This window comes from Nelusetta ayraudi, unplaced genomic scaffold (assembly GCF_046127955.1).
Source record: "Nelusetta ayraudi isolate G7.1 ecotype Tasmania unplaced genomic scaffold, CSIRO-AGI_Nayr_v1 ptg000092l, whole genome shotgun sequence".
NCBI classification, from domain to species: domain Eukaryota; kingdom Metazoa; phylum Chordata; class Actinopteri; order Tetraodontiformes; family Monacanthidae; genus Nelusetta; species Nelusetta ayraudi.
Genome location: NW_027466142.1, coordinates 4917699 through 4942733, shown reverse-complemented (window position 1 = coordinate 4942733; position 25035 = coordinate 4917699). Strand labels below are relative to the sequence as shown.

The 25035-nt window shown below is 41.2% G+C and overlaps 2 protein-coding genes and 1 long non-coding RNA gene across 5 annotated transcripts in view; 2 read left to right on the top strand and 1 right to left on the bottom strand.

Moving 5' to 3' along the window:
- Positions 1 to 25035, top strand: part of glt1d1 (glycosyltransferase 1 domain containing 1) — a 121441-nt gene that overhangs the window by 11696 nt on the left and 84710 nt on the right. Inside the window, exons 7-12 of one of the 3 annotated variants that reach the window (XM_076047224.1) lie at positions 4701 to 4799; positions 7825 to 7874; positions 9969 to 10012; positions 10496 to 10616; positions 11790 to 11888; positions 16573 to 17134. In XM_076047224.1, the coding sequence (XP_075903339.1) occupies positions 4701 to 4799; positions 7825 to 7874; positions 9969 to 10012; positions 10496 to 10616; positions 11790 to 11888; positions 16573 to 16725 (566 nt within the window). In that variant the 3' untranslated portion in view covers positions 16726 to 17134. Of the gene's footprint in view, positions 1 to 4700; positions 4800 to 7824; positions 7875 to 9968; positions 10013 to 10495; positions 10617 to 11789; positions 11889 to 16572; positions 17135 to 25035 lie in introns of those variants that run through there. The other 2 variants (XR_012929072.1, XM_076047225.1) reach the window with 2 other exon arrangements.
- LOC142902138 (uncharacterized) lies at positions 12042 to 13577 on the top strand. Its single transcript, XR_012929054.1, has 2 exons — positions 12042 to 12864; positions 13224 to 13577. It is a non-coding gene; the product is annotated as an uncharacterized LOC142902138 (long non-coding RNA).
- Positions 18309 to 25035, bottom strand: part of LOC142902100 (transmembrane protein 132D) — a 37471-nt gene continuing 30744 nt past the window's right edge. Inside the window, exons 7-10 of the mRNA XM_076046920.1 lie at positions 21644 to 21849; positions 21142 to 21406; positions 20131 to 20322; positions 18309 to 20050 (exon numbers count right to left, since the gene is read on the bottom strand). Coding sequence (XP_075903035.1) covers positions 18734 to 20050; positions 20131 to 20322; positions 21142 to 21406; positions 21644 to 21849 — 1980 coding nt within the window. The 3' untranslated portion in view covers positions 18309 to 18733. The remainder of the gene's footprint in view (positions 20051 to 20130; positions 20323 to 21141; positions 21407 to 21643; positions 21850 to 25035) is intronic.

Sequence of the window (25035 nt, the reverse complement as noted above, 5' to 3'; positions counted from 1 at the left end):
CTCATTGCCGCTTAGTGAAGACTGCAAGTAAATGAAGTATCAGCCGTCATTTTATCCGGTATTTACTGACTCTTTATGTCATGCATCTGAGCAAATGGCCTCCTGTCACTGCATGTGCTTTCATTTATGAACTATCAACTATCTCACTTGCATATTCAGAGAGAAGGGTTTGGAAAGGTACACGAGAGATTAATCCAGCCCTGACTGGTCCTGCAGTACATTCTTTAATTTTCTTTCTCTCAATAAATTTTCCCTCATCGTCATGCTTTCTTTTTTTTTTTTTTACCGACCGCCAGTTCTCCAGAGGAAAACAGTGGCTCAACCTTGCTTCCATTCATTTGTATGGACCTAAACAAGACACTTGCCCACAATGCTTAAGAAATGCACTTTCATCTTACTGGTTGAAAAAAAACAAAACAAAGAACTGTGCCCTGTCTGATGCCGCCCTAAGCCTGTCAGTGCCAGATTAATCTCTTTGTTTTCCTTAGCGAACCCTTCTTCCTAAATCTCACTCTGTGTCTTTACTCCCCATCGAACAGAGGGTGAAAAAGGAGTAGTCTATTAAGAATGCAGAGGATGAGGCCGAACCGAAGCTGTTGATTTGCTGTGGCGCCCCCCTGAAGGCAACAGTGGAAAGAAAAAAAAAAACCCAAAAAGAAGCTTTTAAGTTGTCCCTCTTACGAAAAACGACGAGACGCACACTTCACAGACCTTTTCATCTGGACGTTGATGTGCGCAAGGCAGCTCATTTTTCTCAAAATTCACATTGCAGTGTCGAGACGGCAAATCCAGTTTTAAATAACTGCCTTTTGAGCAACATCCATTTCCTGCACACACACACACACACACACACACACACACACACACACACTGGCGGCCTCATCAGAAACGTCCGTCCAAAGAAGCAGCAGACATATTTTAAGAGTTCAAACGTTATTTAATGAAGGAAATATTTAATTAGCATTTAAATCATGTTACAACGTTTAAATCATCAACGACCTTTTCAACTTTGCTATTTTGGAAACACCACCATAAGTCAAACTTTGGTCTGATGAGATATCATTATGATACCCGTCTTTTTATTGCGTGGCACACTGCGGTATCTGTACACCACTGAAATATTTCCCGATAATTGCCAGTTATAGGTGCTTAAATTGATTTCCACTCCCTTATGTCGGCTCGCGCATGCACGCACACACGCATACTGATTAAAGCGCAAGGTGATTGTTTGAAATGCCCTTGTGAAATCAAAGGCGAACAAACAAACTGAGCCTTTCATACGAGATTGGAGGAGATTGCAGCGGGCACAAAGGATTATTTGTACTACGTCTTTTGTCTACCCTTAGAAAGGATGGATTGTTTTCTCTTTACGTTTTATAGCAGGTCTCTCCGCTCAGGTATAATTCAAGCCACTCTCTGTCATTTTCCAGCGGGCGCTTTTAGGTAATGACATGTTTGTTTACCCTTGCCAAAGCTCGCTTTCTTTCTTTCTTTCTTTTTTTTTTTTTAACTACTTTCTTCATCCTGTGAATCATTGTGGGGAAGTTGGAGACATCACGCAGATGAAGAGATTATTTGACAGTCGGCTCCTAGGATCAGGGTCATTGCCTGGACTCCACGCTGTCATTTTAAGATTCTCTTTAATAGCATTAGAAGAGCAGCCTCTGCCTCCTGATCTGGACTTATCTGACAGCAGGGGATTTCGCTCCACTGTCGGCACGCTTTCAGCACGTGCTTGTATTTGTCTCCGGTATTAATTTTCAAAATGTGGATTTCTTAGTAGGTAACTGATACCCTTGATAATAATAGGGAATTCTTTCTTTTCCACCTTTCAAACAGCAATACTCATTGTACTATTCCAAAATGTGATATTTTGGGTCGCTGGCGTTTAGGATCATAGATTACATTTTAGGATTTTTGTAACATATCATAACACAAATAATGAGACATAATATAAAGTTTCAATACATACATATGTATGTATGTGTGTTGTTTTATTTGTGTATACATATATATATGTATATATACATATATATATATATATATATATATATATATATATATATATATATATATATATATATATATATATATACATATACATATATACATATATATATATATATATACATATACACACACACACACATACATACATACATACATATATATATATACATATATATATATATATATATATATATATATATACATATACACACACATACATACATACATATGTATATATATGTATATATATATATATGTATATATATATTTATATATATATATGTATGTATATATATATATATATTATATCAAGATTAATCTTTGACTTTCTTTAATGTATAGTGATTTACATTGATTAAATGCGTTGTGATTTGCAATTTTTAATTTATAATTATTATTTCTTCCAAAACAGTGCATCCAGACCCACTTATGACATGCATTTTGTTGAATTAAGTTAAATGAATCCAAAAGAAATATCAGGAGGGTGTTTAGAACACTTTTCCTATTATATATAAACACAAAAAATATAAAGAAGAAGGGAAACTGTATTTCCGTACTAAGCTGAATCAAGAATCTTATGCAATCTGCTGCCAAAATAAAAATCAATGGAATTTTAAATCTATGCTCGTCGCAGTGTATGTACTAGGCTAGTAAAGTCCGAGTGCAACCGCTAGCTGTCTGTATGGGCCGTGGCCGTGAGGGCAGTGTGTAATATTAACACAGTTGCATCTAGGTTACAAAAGAAAAGAAAGAAAATAACATTCTGGCAGGATCAGTCAGAGGAACATTGAGGGTTGCTTAAATTATGTACACATGTACATACGTACATACACATACTGTATGTAAAACAATAAATAGTTTAAATTTCAGTAGGATTACCTCAAAACTTGGTAGTGGTGGTCAGTGCAGCTTCTCTTCCACACTAAAGCCAAATTTCTACTTTATGCATGCTAACTCTAATTCTAATCCATCAGAATCCACAATCAAGATAAAACATAATAGATGTGCTTATAAATCAAGTAACAAAAACATTTTCAGCTGATAAGATTGTGAACATGTTGAAGAGTTACTTGCCATTTTCAGGTTCAAGAAAATTAAGTAGCATGATCTTCCTCAGATGTGATTTCAAAAACAACCACCCAAAAACAAAACCAGAAAAGTTTTTGGAGAACTTAAGAATGTGATGTAAAATGTTAATAAGCCAAATCTTTTAATTTCGATTTCCTTTTTGTCTGAAACTGCTGTCAATATAAAATATTTAAAGTTCAAGCTCATTCAATTTCTATCAGTTTCTTATCTGTATAAGGCTCAAAGCAGTGTGACATCAGAAGCAAACTCTAAAATAAAATAAAGAAAGAAGGACTTGCACTTGCTTACACTTACTCCTGAATGAAAATTCAAGTTGAGCATGGTGTCAACCTCTCGCATCCTGTTGTTTTGCCCGTCCAAGATTGCAATTTTTGCAGCAGCCTCTTCTTTGTCTTGTAGCAAGTGTTAAAGGGTGAACAAATGTTAAAGGCACCAAACAACATCACACAGATAAACCAAACACACATCGCAAAACTACCACTTGATTAGAATGTGTTGGCGTGGCCAGGAGTCCACTAGCTGTGGGCTCACGCACTCAACAGTATTTGATGGTGCAAATAGTACTACACTAAATTTTCAGTGTTAACTACCTTGACATGAATCGATTTCTTTTTTTCTTTTTTTCACATAAGTAGGGTCTGGTGCGGTCTGCAAGTTTGATGTGATAATCATGGCATAGGGGAGAGTAAGTTAGCTGCGTCTTCCTCTTCTTTTCCTTTCGCCTCTTCCCTGCAGGGGCCGCTATTGCAAATCATGAGCTTCCATCCAGCCCTGTCATCTGCATCCTCTGTTCTCTTCTCCCTCTCGCGACGTCTCATTTCATTGGAGTGGCCACCTGGAGGTTTTGAATTTGTACTTCCATCAGTCGGTTGGTTTTTTCAGTTCTCAAATAATTTCCTGGATTGCAGATGCCGCTGCACTCGTTCCACTTTAAACTCACATTAAAGTTGTCACGCTGTCACTTTTTGAGAAATTAGCGAAAAGTCGCCTGCAACGCGTCTGGCTATTCCTTCAACGGTTATCTACACATTTCTCAGCCCTGATTGGGATGGTTATGTATGAACAAAGTGTACACTGTATCGCTACGCCATAGCTTTCTTCATCTTTATTGTCACTAACATTTTCATGGCGGTGTGAACAGTATTTAAACAGTCTTAACACTACACTTGTTTGGTCTGGCAGGCAGCATAGTTAGTCATTTTTCAACCAACCTGCAGCCTCACTTTTTCCTCTGTCCTCATTTCCTGGTTGAAAATCTATCTCTAAATTACACACGGTTCCAAAAAAACGTTAGGTGTCGTTATCGTGATGTGAGATGTGACTTTAATTTGGAGCCTAAACACATTGCCTTAGTCGCAGTGATGCTGTATCCGACTCTGATTAGGCTGCGACCTCCCAGTGGTTTCAGCAGACTATTTCCCTGGTGAGTGTCACAACTGTGATCAGAGAATTGTGCAAGCACATTAGTCACTCCTGTCTCATTTCCTTCATGACCTTGGTTGATGTATTGCTCTCATTATATGCTGGTGCAGCCTGGATGTTCATTATGCAGTGCTTTAAAGTTGTGGCACTGTCTTTCTCTTCCTCTGGCTTCTGCCCAGGTGTGAGCTGCGAGCGTGTCGATGATCTGCGCGTCTTCCTGTTGGTCTGCGGCCTCAGGAGAGTGAAGGATCCCCTCTATCTGCTGCAGGTCTTCTCGGGTAAGATTCCATTCTGCTTTGGTGGAAAGGATGAGTAAAGTAGAAATCTGAAATTATAAAGTAAGTGTGTCTTGAATGAAGCAGTATCTTCAACTCATTTCCGGGGCATTTTCATAAATGATCCATTCTCTTTCCAGTGTTTGAAACCCTTCATTTAGAATAACGTCTTGAGACCAGACATGCATCTTGTGCTAATTTATGCTAGGAAAAAAAAAAAAATTGCCATTTTTTGAGAGCACTTCGGAGTCGTGGGAAAGCTCTCATCTGAAAGGCGTCTTCGGTGGAGCTAATAGGGAAAATACAAATGCTCTGTATTTTATCGAGAAGGCAGACGATTTAAAGCCCCAGTGTGCAATATTTGGCCTAATTTATAATTTTTTATCTTGGTAAAAGTTTAATATACTGTCCATAAATTCATTAATAAAAGTGTATACTTAGTACAATAAAAGTAATTTGGTTTTCCCACCCTTAGAACGGTTCTTATTTATGTATAAGAATATACGTAAATCATGCTTAGCTGTTAGCTGCCATCTTGGACCGCCATATTTCTAAGGTGCAAGATGTTTCGTATTTAGGGTGAACACTCACATCCTCAAATAAACCAACAAAGAAGAAGGTGGACGAGGTATCCAGGTTTGTGTGCGCAGGCCAATGTAGTTCACTGGCGAGCTCGGGAGAGGGAGGGTGCGATGGTGAGCGCTGTAATTTATAATGTAACCACTTCATGTCGCTGTTTCTTCTTAAAATCTCCAAATATTAGTCACTTACCCTTTTTTTAAAAAAAGAGTATAATTTGGAGTTCAGTCTCTGCGCGAGTTCCGTCCTACTGCTATGTGAATGTTTAAAGATTCGGCGAAAGACGGTGAAGGATAATCACCAATAGTTGTCAGCACATGTGGATGGTTCTTCGTCTCTCTGTGTCGGACCTGAAATAAAGTAGCAAAAACTTGCCCCTGGTGCAGCCCACCTTCACCCATGGATTCTGGAATGGCGCGGCTTTGATTACGAAACACGTTGGCAGCCAATTTAATTGCTAATTTTTACTTGACTGCATGGAAACTCTGTGCCATCACTCCTTTTTTATTCTGCCGGACGCTTTGCGTGAGTGAGGAGAAGAGAAGACATAGAAAAAAAAAGCGTAACGGCGGCTGCACAGGTGCATTTCACCTTGAGCACGAGAAACGGACTCCACGCGAGGCAGACCTTGTTTGGCATTGGAGCACATCCATTATGGAGGAGTGGTTTGATGCCGAGACATGATGGACTTGGACTCGGCCATATTATCATCGTGACCTTGTTATCTAGCTCGCTTGCTACTGTATAGAAACAGAGTTGCTAATAGAAGTCACAGAGACATCTTGGTCTTTACTTACTACTGAATTATTTTACTTATACTATTCACTTGTTATTTACTAGTAAGTATTAGTAAGTATTAGTAAGTATTAGTATTAGTAAGTACTACTGAATGAGTTTGTCTGAGGAAGTGTGGCAGGCAGTATCAATGACTCTTGGCCAGAAGTATTTACACTCTGTACTTAAATAAAAGTATATACACTTGTGTAGGAGAAAAAAAAAACTCCAGAAAAAGTAATGATTCGACTACTTTACTCAAGTTTAAGTAAGAAAGTACAGGTTCTGAAATTTACTGAAGTAAAAAGTAACTTTTTTTTCCATAAGTGAAACATACTCGATACTATTTTTCTTTTTCATTTTCAACTGCAGCACAATCACTAGTAGTTATGATTAAGGAGACATTATTGGATGTTTACACCTTTAATAGCATAACTGATCTTTTTCTCTGTACTGAACCATGACCCTAAAGCCGAGGCACTCTAAAATAATCTCCCTCTAAAATATCACTTTTCTATTAAACTGCACATCAGCATAGTCCTAAACTGCACTTGAAGCAACAACAACTATGATAATAAGTGAATTACTATGAACAGAGTTTGTATCTTTAAAACAAAAAAGCAACAGCATGTTTTTTACTAATATAAGAAGTAGAAAGTACATATATTTGTGTACAAATATAATGAATATAAAAGTAAAAAGTCATCAGGGAAATAAATACTCAAGTCAAGTACAAATGCCTGAGAAATCTGTTTAAGTAAAGTAACAAAGTATTTGTACTGTAATACTTCCCACCTCTGCTCTTGGGAGCAGGCTTACAAACTTAGCCAGTTAGCCGACGCCGCAAGGTGCAACACGTGTGAACACACGTGGCAAGAAAAACAGTTCTGCCCGCAAGGTTCTGTGATGTAAATATTGACCAAAATACGATTTAGTTTTCTTTGAATAATAAGATTTTCTGGAGTCGCAACAGACTCGGCGGATGATTACGCCGCTTTTGTGTCGCACAATTGTGCGGTCTAAAGATGAAATTGTTTTGTCTGAATATTTCCATTTAAGCACTAATGTAGATCCCTTTCTAGCGAGAGACCGCAAAGGCAAACAGGGAAGGTGTTATTATTCACAGCATGCTTTGCTCAGATGCAGTTTTACCAATTATCCTGCATGGTTACTGCTCGTAAAGAGGCACAAAGTGAGGCGCCGCAGCAAGTAGGCCACTGCCAAGCAGTCTGAGTTTGTATCTTGTTGCCATGTTTTCATCCTGTTAAACATTTGCATCAGGTAAAACCCCAAATTGCTCAGCCCCCCCGACGCCCAGTGGTGGTGGCAGTAGCAGTGTCATCATCAATTCGGAATGAAGTGGCATCCGAGTTTGAGCTAATTGAAAATTTATGGGAAGGTGCAATCTGTGGCTTTTGACTGATAATCTAGGCCTTTCCAAGAGTCGCGCGCCCGTGCACAGTTTATTTTCATCATCTCGTGCACCCAGTGGTGGTAAACATATTCCGTTTGTAAACATCAGTGGCCGCCCTCTAAAACCTTTTCATCTCATGTTGTTTTTTGTTTTTGTTTTTTTTTAGTGTAGCAGTGAACTGCTTATCTTGGAATGAAGTCGTACCAGGCAATGTAGCGCCTGGAAACTAAACGCATGCTGTGTTGATGTGGTGTCTTCCAGAGTGGCATTGTGAGAATCCGCTCAACGTGTTCATCATAATTGGACCAAAGGTAGGCACACAGTCATTATGTAGATTTTCCTTACCACCGTCGCCCTGCGTAACGGGACTTCCTGCGCTGCTGAAATTGCTGAGAAACTATCTCCGGGACTTCAAGTGTCCGCTAATTGGAAACGGCAGGCGCGCTGCCATTGGCTGTTTAACTAGCATTAGCGCTGTGGGGAAATTCCAGTCCGGGGCTGCCACGTCGGCACCGTTTCTGTCTGTGTCCGGCAGCCCCGACTGCTTTACGTGCTGATGCATCACTGACACCGTGCAACGGACCTCATGGCCAGTGACCTGTGCGAAAGCTAACACTTTTTAATGCACATGGATGGCCGTGCATCCGTAAGTGCGCAGGCATAAATCCGAGCCGGAGCTGTTTTTAGCACCATGACGCCTCTGACCTGTGTGTTATCCCTGAGCAGATATATGACTCTTGGATTCATGAGGGGAGGGCAGTTTTAAAGATGAATCAAGCTGTAGATAGACTTTTTTTTTTCTCTCCCTCCCTTGCCTATTAAAAAGATCAAGAATCATTGGCTCCTCTCTAGTGTCACGTCAGAGGCAGGTGCTTCGACTTTCACTTTAAAATTGAAATGGTTCCATTTCAAAACAAGCTGTTATAAGGCAGTTTGTATCGTGTGAATAGCTCAGGGTGCGACGCTCCGTGCAGTCAGCAGCCGCCTCAGTGTTTCTAACACCTCTCTCTCTCTCTCTCTCTCTCTCTTTACCAGTCTGTCACTGATTTCTGTGTGTGTGTGTGTGTGTGTTTGTCTTCTCCTCTTCTTCTGACTTGCTTTGATTTTCGCAGCGCCGTACAGTTGCTTTGGTTCCCTTCTTTCAAAGAGCAGTGTCAGGCAGAAGGTATGTTCTGCTTTAGTCCCGCTCAGAAGCTGCTCAATTAGACATGGCCAGGGGCTTCTTCACAGCGTCGTCGCCGCCATCGCCGCGCAGCTCCGCTTTGTTGTCGTTTGATGAGGCGGTTCAGTGGAAGCGCAGACATGTGATTCATCTCAACTCCCGTGAATCACATTTTGTTTGTTTGTCTTTGAAATGGAAATCTGTGTCCTTAAGATAAAAAAAAGAAAAGAAATGTTTTTCTATAGAAAATAAAAAACATATTTCCATGACCACAACATTTGCTCTTAATGAGAGCTACAGTCTTCGTCTTCTTCTCCTAAGCGAAGGTAAAAATCTAAGATGATCGAGATGAGGAACTTGACTTTGTGGACAAGCTAAGGGGGCTGCTGCTGCACAGCATCTGTCATTATAAACCAATTCAGGTCAGTCAGCCGATGACACATTTCAGTCCTCTGAAACTGGGCTGTTTCAGGCCCTTCGGCGAGAAAAGAAAAAAGAAAAACTACTTTGTATTTTTCGTCATGTAGAAGTAAGACTCCCTCAAAGTGACGGTGGAGTTTCAAGAGAAACGCAAGGACAAAACGGGAGGCGCGTGGAGCGGGAGGGGGAGGGGATTGGAGGGCGGGATGGGGGGGGGCACTCGTCTCCCTCCTGTTCGTCCCGCAGGATCTCCTGTGCGTTCACCCCGGAGGGGCGACACAGAATGTGGGCGCAGCGCTGAAACCTCCTGGGTTTTGTTGAAAGGCGAAGCCTATACCATTAGCTGTCCCCTGCTGGCTTTTACACTAGTCTGCTAAATCCCAGATTACAGCGGGATACCAAAAATATTCCCACTTTGGTTCCCTTTGATTTCAACGAGCGAGTGCATTGCGGCGGGACCCCTTTAGGAATGTATAGAAGGCAGCGAGTCGGAGGCGGTGGGAGAGAGTAGCGGCTTTGCTTCGCAGCATCTTTGACCTAAATTGCAGCACCGTGACTTTTCCTATGGCCAGGCTAATGCACGCAAATCCCGCGCTGCAATTAATCAGATTGGCCACCCACCCCGTCTCTGACCCAAATCTTTGAAAATGCAGGATTTTCAGAGATTGATTTCCTCACGATAGAAATTATTAATTGTGTCATTGTTTATCTCAGCCTCCTGATGGAGTCGCAGGCTGAAAAACAAAGCGTGAGAAGGCAGGAAAGAAAAAAAAAAAAAAACCCTTTCTCTCTCTAATGCGCCGACATGTCCCCTCTGCCTTAGATCGACCCTGTACTCACTTGTGAAGTTGAAGCCGTTGTTCAAAGGTAGGTCTTTTTGTATTATTATTATCTTATCCTCATCATTAACATCATCATCGTCATCTCGCAAAGCGATACTAAGAGTGATTTTTTTTTTCTTTTTTTTTTTCGCTCCTCTGAAAAGTTTATCCCAGGCGCCGCACAGCAGCGGATAAGCCCATGTATCTTACACTTTCACTGACATAATGCGAACAGAAGGAAAGTCTGAGGGGGAGAGCCAAGATTTAGATTTAGGGGTTTTTTGTTTGTTTGTTTTCTCCACGGCCCTCCCACTCTCCAGTCGTAGCTGATCTCTCACTTCTCCGCCCCGGGCTTCTTACCACAACGGCCGTCTTTGCAGCGGCCGTCCTGCCGTCTCCGGTTACTCGGGCTCTTACCTGCTCCCGTCTCGTGTTTTGTGGCCGCGAGCCTGTCGCTGCCCCTCAGCGTCACTCACGCCTCCGTGAGCCGTGAATCACGCCGAACTAAGCGCTGCCGCTGCCTTGGCAGGACGGCGGGGGTCTTCCTGGCCCAGGAGAGGAGCCAGCAGGAGCTGCACGCTGCCGTGAGAAGGTGCTTCGCCCTGGTCAACAGCTCCGTCTCCGAGGGTATGTCGGCGGCCATCTTGGAGGTAAACATCTGCCGGACTTTTTCCGCACAAGCGTGTCCTTTTATTTCTCATGAACTTGGCCGCATAAAAATAAAAATTAGAATAGAATGAAATAAACTCAATTGATCTCTCAAGGGGGACATTTGTGTTGTTAGAGCAGCAATAGCTACACAAGACAGCAACAGTATCAATGTTATGTGGGCCAATCGCAGCAGCACCATCAACAATAAATATAACAATAAATAAGATAAAGATAAAAAAGATAGAATAAAAACTACTACTACTTCTACTAATAATGATTAGGGATGCACGGATACCGATACCACTATTGAGTATTGGTACCGATACCAGTATCGAGTATTGGTACCGATACCAGTATTAGGTATTGGCACCAATACCAATATCAGGTATTGGTACCGATACCGGGGTTGAGTACTCTACTTGTACTCGTATAAAATACGTGCTAATACCACGACACTGATACCAGTCGTATATGTACTGTATGTTTATGGCATTTTTGTTAAATTTGTGTTTACTCTGCAGTGAAACTTTTGACAGTCACCCCATGTTCTAGAAAAAACATGCCGAGGAATGTTGTTCAAATAACATCCGTGTAAAAAAAATTAATTCTATAATATGTAATGGCCCTATTAAGTAATCAGTAATGTATTGATGAGTACTACAATGCAAGTAATCGTACTCTCCTCATTCTGAAAAAAAAAAAAGTGTTATTAGTGCACCCCCCCACCCCCGCCACCCCAAAAATATATATATTTTTAATAATAATCATCATCATCATGATCATCATAAAGAAGAAGGAAGGAGTCATACTGTTGCCAAATGCAAACGAAAATGTTCCCGTGTCATCCTAGAGACCGCCCCTCCACTTCCTGTTTCTGAGCGAGCGGAACCTGTAAACCCACTAATCTCTTTTAAACGCAGTCGAGTAAGACAATCCACAGTGGGCTTAACATCTGATTAGTGCGTTGGCATGTTTCACTTTGCAACCTCACTGAGGGCATTAACTGACACCGAGTGTTACCTTAGCGACTGAAGCTAATGGACTCAGAAGCAGAGACCTCGACGGAGACGCATCTCAGAGATCTCAAAGCTTTTGTCCCGAACTGTCACACAATGTTTTCCTTGTTTTAATGTGGCTGGCTTGTGATTTGTGACATGTGTACGTCGCCACAGGCCATGGATTTGGGGGTGCCAGTGCTGGCCAGGGATATTCCAGGGAATGCGGCAGTAGTGCAGCATGAAGTGACAGGTCTGCTGTACTCTTCTCCTCAGGTACGCAATGACAAACTGATTATGTCGCCAAATTCGTTTAATGCCCTCTGCACAGATGTGCTGCTGACGGGGATGTGCTCCCAACAGTCGCTGCCGTCACCCCTGGTGAATGCAGTAAGTCGGAGCTGAAAGGCTTTATCATAAGGTGGTTCTAGACCAGTGGTGGTAAACTTTTTGACTGGTGGGCCACAATAGGTTTGACAGAGGGGCCGGAGCAGATGGATGGAGTGTTTTGGTGGCCCACGTCATAGGAGGAAAAAATATGTCATGGAATATGTCGAAAACATGTGTTTCAATCTCACCTGAAAATGAACGAAAGCATTACAACAAAATATGTGTCTTTAAAGCCCTGTGGTATTTAGCTCTTTATTGAAATTACTGTTAAAATTTCTCGAAGTTCGGAGGGCCGGATTAAACCTCGGGCCGTAGTTTACGCAGCCCTGTTCCAGACGTTTGTGTCGTTGGCATCGGTTTCTCTTATCGCACTCACAATTTCCTTCTTTCAAACAAAAATGCATATTTTTGTTGTTGTCCCTGTTTTGTTTTTTTGGGGTTTTTTTTAAGAGAGCAAACGTGAAACTATGATGTTTTCTAACATGGAATGAGCCTTTGCAGGCAGTCCTGACTGCCTCTGTAAGCTAAGTTGGAAGGTGTTTTTTCTGGCCTGAACAGATTTTTGCATCAAAAGATGCCTGCACTCCACATCACATTCGAGACCTTCCGGGCAGCACATCCTGGTTTTTTAAATTAGAATTTCTGTGGGTGTGTCGGAAAGCATTCTCCATTTTTCCAGTTAAAGCAAAAACAAGTAGATCGAGTTTCTTTCCTTCTGCTTTGCCGGGAGAAACAAAAAAAATGGAGCAATGTTTCATCATCTGAGCAAACGTACAACGCGAGATACACGGCTAAGCTAATGCTAATGGACGAAGCTGCGCCATAAACACAGGACCATGTTGAGGAGTTGGAAGCACAAGCCGTAAGTATAAGTCTGTTTATTAGCTGTTGTTTTGATTAGTATTTTTTAGTTTTATTGTTTAATAAAAGGCTGTTAATGACATTATTGATGTAGACAGCGTGAACAAGCTACAAAAGTTGCTAATCTAATTAGCGAGTAATACTGAGTTAACTGTAGTGTGATATTCTGTTCCATTGCAACTTTGTTTGTTTTGATACTTGTTTTATAATTTTAATTTGCCAAGACATCAGGCTAAAAGAATGTGACAAAAATAGTACACACCTCTGTTGTCTGCAGGTGCTTATTTTAGTGGTGCATCCAGAGGACACATGCAGAGGAAGCACTCAAAGACTAATTTAGGTTTTTTCCCTTCTTACTAGACTCTGAAGACCATGAATATCCTAATATCCACTCACATCCTCAGGAGGCATGCTGAAAATCTTATCATCCTGATCTAGTCACAAACTATAAATGTCCTCTTTGGAGGTCACACTGACGTTTGGCACTCAAGCCCTGATTTAAAAAAAAAAAAAGACTTCCAGCCAAATATTTTCATATCAAAATAACAAAAAATGCTGTACTGCATTTTGCATATTGGAACAAATACGGGTAAACACGTGAGTGCTATTTCACTGTATTTCACTGGAGTTTGATTTCATTTGCAAATTTCAATGGATGCAAGTGGCAAAAATAATTTTTTGCTAAATTTGTCACAATAAAATATTTTGTCTTTGTGTGCGTCTGTCATCTTTCGTCTGAAATTGTAAAAAATATATATATATGTATGTATGTATGTATGTATGTATGTATATGTATGTATATATGTATGTATGTATGTATATATATATATGTATATATGTACATATATGTATATGTATATATGTATATATATATATGTATATATGTACATATATGTATATGTACATATGTATATATGTACATATGTATATATATATATATATATATGTACATATATGTATATGTATATATGTACATATATGTATATGTATGTATATATATATATATACATGTACGTACATATATATATATATATATATATACATGTATATATATATATATACATATATACATATACATATATATAATTTTGTGTTGTACCCTGCAAATACCACACTAATGGCCACAGCTGGGCCACTGACCACCAACAAACACTAACTCATATACGTGGCAAATGTCTCTTGCTCAAGGACACCGACCAACTCTACCTCCACAACTACTGTTACCCCGTTTCTAAAGAAGAATATAACTCAAGAATTATGACATCTCCTTTAAGGTTCTTTTGTCGTGTGGCTGAAGAATTGAGTCTGTATGTCTGCTGAAAATGGAATTTGCTCTAAAGGTGTGACCATTGGTTATACTGATAAACCCAGCTACTCCTGACTTTCAAACACGTCTCGAGGCGCAGGCGACAAAGTCTGAAAGCTGAGCACAGTGCAGACATGCTCAGTAGTTTTTAGTCACAGAAAGAAAAACGTGACCTTTAGTTGCAGTCGCAGCAGATGTTTTAGTGCCTCAGTTAGCAATTTAGCACATACCGCGTGTAAATCTAAAATTAGAACGTATCATCTTGTGGCAGCATCTCGATGCAGTTAAGAGCATGTAGAGTTTGGTGAAGAGGAAGTTCAAAGCCGGCAACAGAATGGGGGAGAAAAGCGACTTTGACAATGCCATAGTTCTTTGTGCCAGGCCGGCTGGTGTAACTATTCAACAAATTGTTGATTTGATTTGATTGTGGATTTTCACACACAACCATCTCTAATGGTCCAAAAAGAGAAAATGGCCAGTGAGCAATAGTTATTGAAGGAAAACGCCTTGTTGAGAAAAAAACAGAATAGATCTAGAAAATGTGTTTGTGTTTTTTTGTTTGTTTTTTTTAATCTACTGGCTGTAGCAGTCTCTTCTTCTGTGAAGGGTGAGATGGAGCAGGCTACCATATCTGCTCGCAGCTCTTTATTATTCACACGCACAGCCAAACGCAACGACTGTTCCTCCGGGATCGATTTGGGATTCATTATCTTGCCGAAGGACACATCAACGCAATTACAGCAAGGCCAGAAACAATCCACTCATTCTCCAGCCACAGGATTCGGGAAGCGCTTTATGAGAAATGAGCTTTAAAAAAAATAATGTTGGCAATGATTAAGTAAAAGAACTCAAGTAGTGGCACTGTTTGTACCGCCTGTCGCTCCATTATTCGATTCTTATCTTTTCCACAAAACGGTGTTGTCCTCGTTGTCAGGAGGTTGTGGTTTCTGACATACTGGCGCGAAGACAGAATGGTGCAAGAGGAGCCGTTGTTTCTCACGCGCTATAATAAGACTTTAAAAAAAAAAAAAAAAAAAGTACAACCTTCAGGGGGCAGAACAATGATACAGCTTTAGCACTCGGTGATGCAACACCGAGTGGGGTGCGTGAAAGTGCTCCCACGAGAACCCGCGCCGGCCGATATTTAACAAGGTTTGATGCGAGGGAAGATGAACATATGTTACGGCCATTAGACGGGGGGGGGGGGGGGCTTGAGCACAAGACGCCGTGTTCCAACGTGATGATGATGTTGTTGTTGTTTCTGCGGGAGTGAGAATGCCTCTCTGGTGTTGGAGCTCTGGAGGCGGGAGGAGGGGTTGCAACTGCATTCACCCGCTAATTGTGACTCTGAATCCCAGCCAGAAGCGTGTGTATTCATTCATTCATTTATTTATTTATTTATTTATTTATTTATTTGCATTCTTTGGCACGTGTGTGCTTCCCGCCTCTGTTTCTGATTGGCGGCAATTCCGCTTTGTTGAGCCTTTTCGACGAGACGACGAGACGTTTCGCTCGTCACGGAGGAATCAAACACAGAACAAACCCTTGAAAGCTCTCCAGGGGGCTGGAGCGGGGGAAAAAAAGGTGCACTTCCTGGCCAGGCCGGCTCTGTAATTTGCGCGAACGGTGAAGTGATTATAAGCGGGCTTCTTATAACTTGAGCTTTAATCCTGTTGCCGTGGATTTGTGGCTCTCACACAGCCGCACAGAGGAGCCGCTGCTACTTGCCAAGGACCACTCCAGACGTAATCACACCACTCAAATGAAGTCAAGTGTCGTGAATTGGCCTCCTGACTGGCAGCGGCTAAAACTTTGCCCACTGGCAGCCTGCTGCGTTTAATTTTCGTTTTTTTTTTTTTGTTTGTTTCTTCGTTTGTTTCTTCATCTGCACTGATAAAGGAACTCTTGAAGGCGTTTTCAGCCACGCTTTTGTGAGAGATGTTCCTCTGACTGCCGCACGCTGTGTGCGAATACGTGCACCACACGGTCCGTTTTCTGCTGTCGTCGTACCATCATTTTTGTCTTCACTCCACTGCAGCCTGCCTCTCTTTTGACGTCCATTGGGTTTGTTTTTGTTGTTGGGTTCTTTCCCTCCTGCATGAGCAGGACATATTAGGGCTAACGGAAAAGGTCTGTTGGTCCATTTGAACCAAAAATATCTAATTTTTTGGCAACATAGAGATGAATAATAATAATAAAAAAAAAAAAGCATTTGCTAATCAGAGTGCAGGCTCTCTTTTTTCCCAGAGTTCTGTTCTCGTGCCTTGAATTTCCTTTCATGTTTTTTTAAGGCAAAAGAGCAGAAACAAAAACAAAACGCATGTCTTCGGGCAACTTCAATAGCAAGCTTTCAGTGGCGTTTGGCAGTAAATGAGACAAATGTTTTGCCTTTATCCTCATCAGGAATTTGTGCATCAGTCTCAGAGACTGGTGTCAGATGGGGAGCTGAGAGAGAGACTGGTGAAGAATGGGAAGCTCTACCTCGAGGAGCACCACAGCCTGAAAAGGGAGAGGGAAACTTACCAGCAGCTGGTGAACACTCTGCTGGAGGCATAAGGTCAGAGATGTCAGGCCAACTCTGGACACGTCCTCAGGATGTACAACAACTGTACCTCGAAAATAACACAATCCTTACAGATGTCTTCCTTCACAGCCTTTTATGAATGTGGAGCTATGAGGTTTTTTTTTTTTCAATACATTGTATCTAAATTGCCAGCTGCTGTGCTGCTATAGAGCACTTTCAATCAAACACCTATACTGAAACACAAGTGTGTGTGTGTGTGTGTGTGTGTGTGTGTGTGTGTGTGTGTGTGTGTGTGTGTGTGTGCTGTACACAAACACACTATTTTTCCCTGGTTTACTGATTGTATGTAATTGAGATTTATGGAGGTGTGTATTTTATGGTTAAAAATAGATGTGGTGGGATGGATGCTTGCTAACTTAATAAATGAAAAGAAGTTTCCAGCGTTGGTGTCTGACTGTTTGTTAACTCTAAAACAATTTGTCCTCTGTGCCCTTTAATTAGTCCATTACTTTTCAGACGTGCTAAAATGCATACTGACCTATTTTGGTTAGTGGCTCTCGCCTTGCAATCACGGCGTGCCCATTTATTTATTTATTTTCATTAGTACAGCAATTAGCCCAATCATTTGTTATCTTGTGAAAAAGAGAAATCTAATTGCAATGAGCCTTTTAATAGGAAATTTAAATAAGCTTGCCTCATGAAAATATTACCAGTGAAAGCGAGTGCCTTTGACATTTAAAAGGAGCATAGCTAATAATAACTGTAATTTGGCTAGCGTAGAGTGCTTAGACTTTAAAATGAAAGCATTACAGATCAGGTGGCTTAAGTGGCTATTCTCTTGGCATTTTACCTCTTTCAAATCAAGCCTGCAAAAAAACAAAAAAACAAAAACTATGTAATTGGCCAATGCAAGAGGTACCTCATAAAAACGTAACACTCAAAAGATAATAGACTTTACATTTACGTGGCTCGGGTAAAAAAAAATAATAATAAAAAAAAAAAACTGGTGGGGAAACACACACACACACACACACACACACACACTTCTTACCACTAAAATACATACATATATCTTACCACTAAAATAGGTTTACGAATGCCATGTCAGCTGATACCAGTGTAAATTGGATTTTTTTTTTTCTCTTGATATGCGTTTTAAATAAAATATGTAGCACATGATTAAACAATGATTGCAATAGTTATGACGCTTTGCCGACGTGATTTGTCACATTTTAATTTCTTGTCAGGGTTCAGGCTTTATTACTTCATGATGGATGGCAGAACGATTTCCACCTGAAAGATGTTTGTTCATCTTGTGAGAATTCTTGATATTCTCTTGTTACAGCCAGATGTTACCGTGTAATATTACACATATCGGCAGCCCGGCGAGCATGACAAATGAATACATAGTAAACCAGTAAACTATGTGTAAAATTGCAGAAGATATTAAATACATTGAAAAAGTAAATAACGATACAAAAATGAAATGGAAAAAATGCAATAATAAGGATATCATTTTATTTAAAAAATTCTAACTGAAATTGGAAGTCACACAAATAAAATGTTTTAAAATTACACAATAGAAAACACTTAATACAAATGGAATAGTCTTTAATTTAAACCATATTTCTGGTGAAACCCTTTTATCAGTCAGATGGAAAATCAATAAATGTTGTAGGATTTTTTTTCGTTTGTTTTGTTTCTGTATTTTGTTTGTGTTTCTCTAGTTTCCAGAATGTGAGTACCAAAAATGTAATATCCACATGCAGCAAAAAACCTTTTGTGGCCTGAAACCTGGAGAAAAAAAAATCTGAGGTTCATGGACCAGTCTTTGCCTTGTCTGTTCCACAAGCTGAAAACATTACAACATATATCCAGACTCTTGATATTCACAGTAATATACATAACATGTACACACAAAAGGCCTTGATAGGTTATGAAATGTGGAGGAATTGCAAAGTCACGTACTCTAGACAGATGTTGGAGGTAAACAAAGGCATTGAGGTGATCAAAGCCACATCTACTGTACAGAATTCTGTATTATAACGCCTCCCCCGGCTGTGCAATGGGCACTTGAGCCTCCTCTTCAGAGACGTCGTGCTTCCCGACCCAGTGGATGCCATGGCCATTCTCTCTGGGTGGTATGTGGGGTGAATGCTGGCGCTCTAGCGTGGAGAAAGTAGTGAACTGAACTCTCTTTCTCTTGCTGGTTGGGGAGTGGAGCGAGTCAGAGTTCATCGGTTTGTTTCTCAAGGAACCCACGCAGCTGATGGGAGAGTCTGTGACCGAGGCCAGGCAACTGGGCCGTCTGGAAAGGGATGCAGTCTTGTCACACCCGATGTCAATGACGGTGGTGGTAGTCTGGGTGTCTTGCTGGACGGGAGTGCCCGGCACGCTCATGACCAGCTCGGCGTCTGTGCCGAGCCACACCCAGTCGTGTCTGTGCCCCGTGGGCTCCTGGCTGTGGGATGGGGGTTTCTTGCGCCTGAATTTGACAACATATGAAATGCAGTTCACGAGAAACACCAGGATTGCCAGGCAGAAGACGCCCAGCAGAGCGTACATGCCGATCTCCAAGTCTGTGAGTGGCCTATTGGCTAGTATTTCTTCCCCTCCTGTTTCTACCCCTGTGCCCTGCCCTGGGAGCCCTACTTTAGTGGGAAAGCTGTTGTAGTTTACAAGGTTTCCGGGGGCCTTCACAGTGCTGCTAAAGCTCACACTGCTCATATCCTCCACCACCATGTTATCAGAGCCATAGGCTTTGCCGCTGTCACTAGGACTGCTCGCCATGCTGACATTAATGCTTGTCGCACTGCTGGGGTTCCCCAAATTGTTTGTCTTGCGGACGCCACCCAGGCTGCCACTGGTAATGAAAGTGCGTTCCGTAGATTTGATTGTGGTCGTGATCTTCTGCATGGCGCTCTCCTCTCTGTCTGACCCCGGACTACGCAGTGGGGGATCCTGCGAGGGTCTCCGTTGCTTTCTTTCGCCGTTCGCCTCCGCTCCCACATTCCCATTGTCATTTTCTTTATCGCCAGTGGTGCTGCGGTCGGTACTGCTAGTACTACTTCCGGCTCTCCGGCTGTTGACATGGAACTTCACCTTGAGGTTGCCATTGCCCACTGCCACTGTACTTTTGCGTTTGGACTTTTGACAGTCCTCAGAGATGGACATCTCTACTCGAACAAGGACTCCTTGGCCTTCCCCCTCCGCCACCACGACAGGAGGTGTGCCTACCACCGATACTACCCCCTGATCCAGAGATGTCACCGTCATTCGATAGGAAGCCGGATCATAAATATCAAGGGGTGTTTGGCTACCGTCACTAAACTGCAGCCACGCACTGACCAGTGCCTCCTGAAATGAAAGCAGTAGGATTTAAATTGCGATGTTCTTTTAAGACACAATATTTCTGTTGAGTGGATTCATACTGTTACCTGTTTGGGGCTCTGTAAAACCTCCTGCGTGGTCGTGGTCGCCAGAATGGCCCTGTTGCTGCCAGGACTAAGCTGTAGAGTCAGGGACAGGCCTGTAACCAGTTGGACTCCCATCTCTGTGATAGTCACTTTGTCATCCGTGACTTTGATAGCGGTCCGGGCCAAGATTGCATCAGACAGTGGAGAAAACACCTGTCAAAGAACATTAGAGATGTTAAAGATGTCGTGTCTCACAGATGTCATTGTCTGACAAAGACTTGACTTCGCCAAAAGCTCTGTCACAGAAAATGTTCTAAATATAAATCCATTAAAAACTGAAGACATAATGAACACAATTGATCTGTTCTACTTTGTTACTCAGGGTAACTAGAATTACGCCCTGATTCGGGGAAATTTTCAAATTAGGATTTTCCAAACTAGTGTTCCCAACCATTTGTACACACATTTTTGTAATCAATCATAAAAATGGTCTCCTTACTAATTAACTTTTTAATTTATTTTTTTATTTTTTTAACATCATAAACAAAATGTCAACTGATGGAACTTATCTGAAGGCCTCTAGCTTGGTAAAAAGAAGAAAATTCAGACAGGCTGCTTTCACACCACTAACAAAGTGACTCAAAACAGACAAAATACTCCAACATACTATTGGTTAGGGTTTATTTGGTGAGCTTTGTGGAATGTAAAAAATGTGTTATATAGTATTTAATTTGTCTTTTCTGCAATGTAGGTGTCTTTTTTTTGTCAAATGCGGTTCTTTGCAGGTGTCCCCTTAAGTATCTGCTGTGCACAAGACACAGGACATTTGTTATTTTTCTTACATATTAAAATTACAAACAAAAGGATAAAAATAACATTAGTTACTACTGGAAATTCAAGTCAATAATCAATTTTACATATTTCTAAACCTTGGCAGCATGGAATTAGGTCAAACCCACACCAACCCACACTAACCCCACACTAACCCCACATTTTGTGCTGCACTGTCATGGGCAGCATAACCTTTACTACCTGGATGTTGGTGGTTCCAAGGTCTCGGCCTGACAGCACTCTTCCCGCCTGTAGCCTTGCCACTCGCGGGTCCTCCACTTTCATGAAGTAACGGACCAGCCTTGTGACATCGACCTGCCAATCTGAGCCCAGGAAAAAGGCCTGGGGTTCCCGAGGGTCCGCTTGCTCTGCCACAAAGTGAGTGAGCACCCGCACCATTGCGTGCTGGAACTGAAGCATACAGCCCTTCCCCTTCTTGCTGTCTTCATCGCTCTTCCAGCCCGCTCTGGGAGATGAGCAAACAAATAAGCAAATCACACCTGTCACACAGTCAGAGCTTTGGACCAAAGCACACCAATCACTCAACACTGTCTCTTTGCTTGATTGGATCACATTGAGGAATTGCAGCACATTATATAACGGGACGTAAACCTCTTAACCCTTGAAAAGATATTGGACAAGCCAAATGCAGCTTCAAAGAAAATCATCTCAACATCAAGGTGGTTTGGTTTTATGGTCCTACCTTTTTGAGTTTACTATGGGCACCCTCCAGCTTTTTATCTGGCTCAGCTCTGGGTCGGACACCTCAATCTGCAGAGGGAGTCGTGGAATCCACACATTGAGCTCCAGCTGAGCACTCATGTAGCTGTAGGTGAAGTTCACCACCATCTTCACCTGGCCCTTCAACTCTTTTCCATTCACAAAGACATAGTCACACCTGTCTGATACCTGAAATAGGAAAGTTAATCATGTTAAAAGCAATCAACTCGTCCCGGCATGACAACTTTCAAAAATGTATTTTCCCTCTCATTTGCCATTCAGAAACATGGTCGTCTTCCATCCAATGACAAAAATAGCAATAAACAATTTTATTCAAGTCAAAGAAGTCAATCCTACATGAAAATAAGTGATAATAAAAATGCCTTGCAGCTGTTTTGCACTGAAGTGGTTACCATAGTAATGTCAGGCACTGTAATAAACTACTGAAGTGATTACCAGTCTGAAACAGGCGGCATAGCGATTTTATGTTAATCAAAACATCATGTGGCTCAGTGCTAGAAGTCAGTACTCAACAACACAATGCATCCGCACTGCACGATGACGAAGGTGACATTGAACAGACGTAGACAACTATTCAAAATAGCTCGTGAAAATTTTAAGTTCCTCAGTCCACAAAATAGCATGTGCTTGAAATACGATGGCTAAATAAGTCAGCAATGATTTGAGCTGACAAACCTTGAAATGTCAAAATTAGATATCAAAATATCCCCTTATCCATGTCAAACCAAGACAAAAAAAAGTACTAACATAGACGCTATTTTGGAGAGGATCCCTTCTCTTCGCTGCGTCAGCCATCCTGTTAGCATGTGCAGGATGGCCACTTCACTATGTGTCAGCCTGGCCATCCAGTGACCTCATCTCTGAATAATCCTTTGCCTGATTAGTATCCAAACAGCAGATTTACTAAATGTGTCACTGAAACGGTTGAAAGGTTGTGAAATTCTCTTGCGTAAGCGTGGAACAATGGACAGCGACAGATTTAGCCCCAGTGATGCAGTTCCAAGCTCCTTTAATCCTTTGATTTTTGATGTGGAGGCAGTTAACCAGTCATCCGTAACTGACAGTACTTTGCTCTTCTTTTTTTTTTGAGAATGCATTTTACTAGAGCCCCAATGAACATCCCTGAGCACGCTGTACTGTGTCACTTAAAAGGAAATGTTTCAATTTATCAACTTCCCACCTTTTCAGTCCATGTTCTATTTTTAAGGGGGAAAAAACGCTTTAGTGTTTCTGTGTTGGACAGGTACACTTAAAAAATAAATCTGACCTTCACTAATTCAAAAAAAAAAAACAAAAAAAAACAAAAAACAAAAACAGCATACTGTTAGATGGCTTTCAACAGCATCAGCCAAATAACTAATGAACAGAAGAGCACATGAGGTTCTTGTCCTCATGCGCTTTTTATTTTATTTTATTAACAATACTCAAAACCTTTCAAACTTTTTGAAACAGATTTAAATGGTCATTCAGATACCTGGAAAGAATATGTTTGTATACAATAGACACTGTGAAACGACATGACAGAAGCTCTTTAGTGGTATATTTAGAAATGGATGATGACAGGCTACGGTGAGGGGGATGCAGTGAGCAACAGGTTCACACATATATTCATATTCAACTAAATCCAAACACAAACACAGTAAATGCATTTACTCAGAACTGTCTTTAGGTTGCTGCAGACTGGACCTTGTAGATCCTCTTTGACAGCCTCCATCATCAAAATTATGAGTGGAGATTACTATAAAAATATATATTATTCATAAGCAGCCAGTGATTTGCACGCAACTTTTCTCTTGTGGATATGTTAGGTTTTTCTACCAAGTTTGTGTTTGTGTGCGTACACATATCTATCTATCTATCTATCTATCTATCTATCTGTCCATCTGTCCATCTATCTATTTTGGATATTAGGCCACTTCATACTTAGTAATGTCTTTCAACCACTCAGCAAGTCAGGAAGTCGCGTTCGCCAGAGGCCAGAAGTTAATTTGTTGAGATAACTTTTGTGATCTCTGCTCTTTAATTCCCTCGCACGGCTTGACAAACTTACCAACTCCGTCAGACTTCTGTTGCAACACTGCGCACACGCCAACACCTACCTTACTACCGTTTACGTGCTATAAAAGGGTCTTGTGCCATTGTCCTGTTACATGACACATCCTTTTCTGGATAAACCCTTGTTCACCCATCACTCTATACTCTTCAGGCACAGTGGAAAAGAAAAATGAGTAAAGCCGTGAGACTAAGAAGATTAAATGGAATATTTGTAAGCGAAGCTGCTCTCTGGACGGAAGACACAACTGAGAGCCCGGGCTTAGAATAGTGGCGAGGGCGGCTACGTTGCAGGGTGGAAAAAGAGTGATTTAAGCAATGTGTAGCCTCTTGACATCCTCACGTAATCCTGCTTTTCTTACAACTGACACCCATCAGCACCTAATTCTCTACATGTGCCATAACCACATACACTGTGCTATTAATCTCAGAGAGCGCCGATTTTGTATAGATGCCTCAGCTAATAGACAGTATGTGCTGCTTGCTAAAGCTGCTCAAGGACTTTTTTCTGACCAGTCATGACAAATGCTTTTAAGAGCAGATGGAGTTCACTGCATGCTCTCTTGTTTGTTTTCAGTCCCACTTCACCTTAAAGTAAGTACATCGACAGCCCCTGAATCTCAGAGGCCAGGCTCTGCTGGACTTTGAATTTAATCAGCCAGCGGGGCCAGCTTTTAGCAGTCAGCCGTGCTCAGGTTCATATGATAAAAGAAAGAAGTCACACCGATGGAGCAGAGCAGCCACCTGTGAGGTCATTCAGCTCGGTGGCTGTTCATTACAACCGTGACTGGTACTTGATGTTTCCAGGGGCCCAGCTAATCGTTTTTTTTACTGTGAGGGAAAAACAGAGCAGATGTGGCAAGTTTGTTTGTTTGTTTGCTTGCTTGTTTGTTTGTTCTTAGGTAAGTGGAATAAGAGTGTGTCCTTATCACGCATAAATGCACCAACAGTGTCCTTGATTCATGTGTATGAAGTGTAACTTGCAAAAGATGCATCATTCCTGTTGACATAGGCACCAGAAAGCAGTATGTATAGTTTTAAAATATTATGTATGCAATAAATTAATTTAAAAACAAATACACCGCAGACTGAGGTTAATATCATTAATCAGTTTTAGTGGTGCCTTGCGTTTGAGAAACATTGACCATTTCTTCAATGCAATGAGGCTAAGACACATCTAATCTTTTATTTATCAGTGTATTTTAGCGGTTCTCAATCTTGACAAATGTCTAAATATATTTTCTTAAGAGAAGGTCAAAGGTCCAGAATGATACGCAAAGCCCTTTCATCACATTTGCTAGA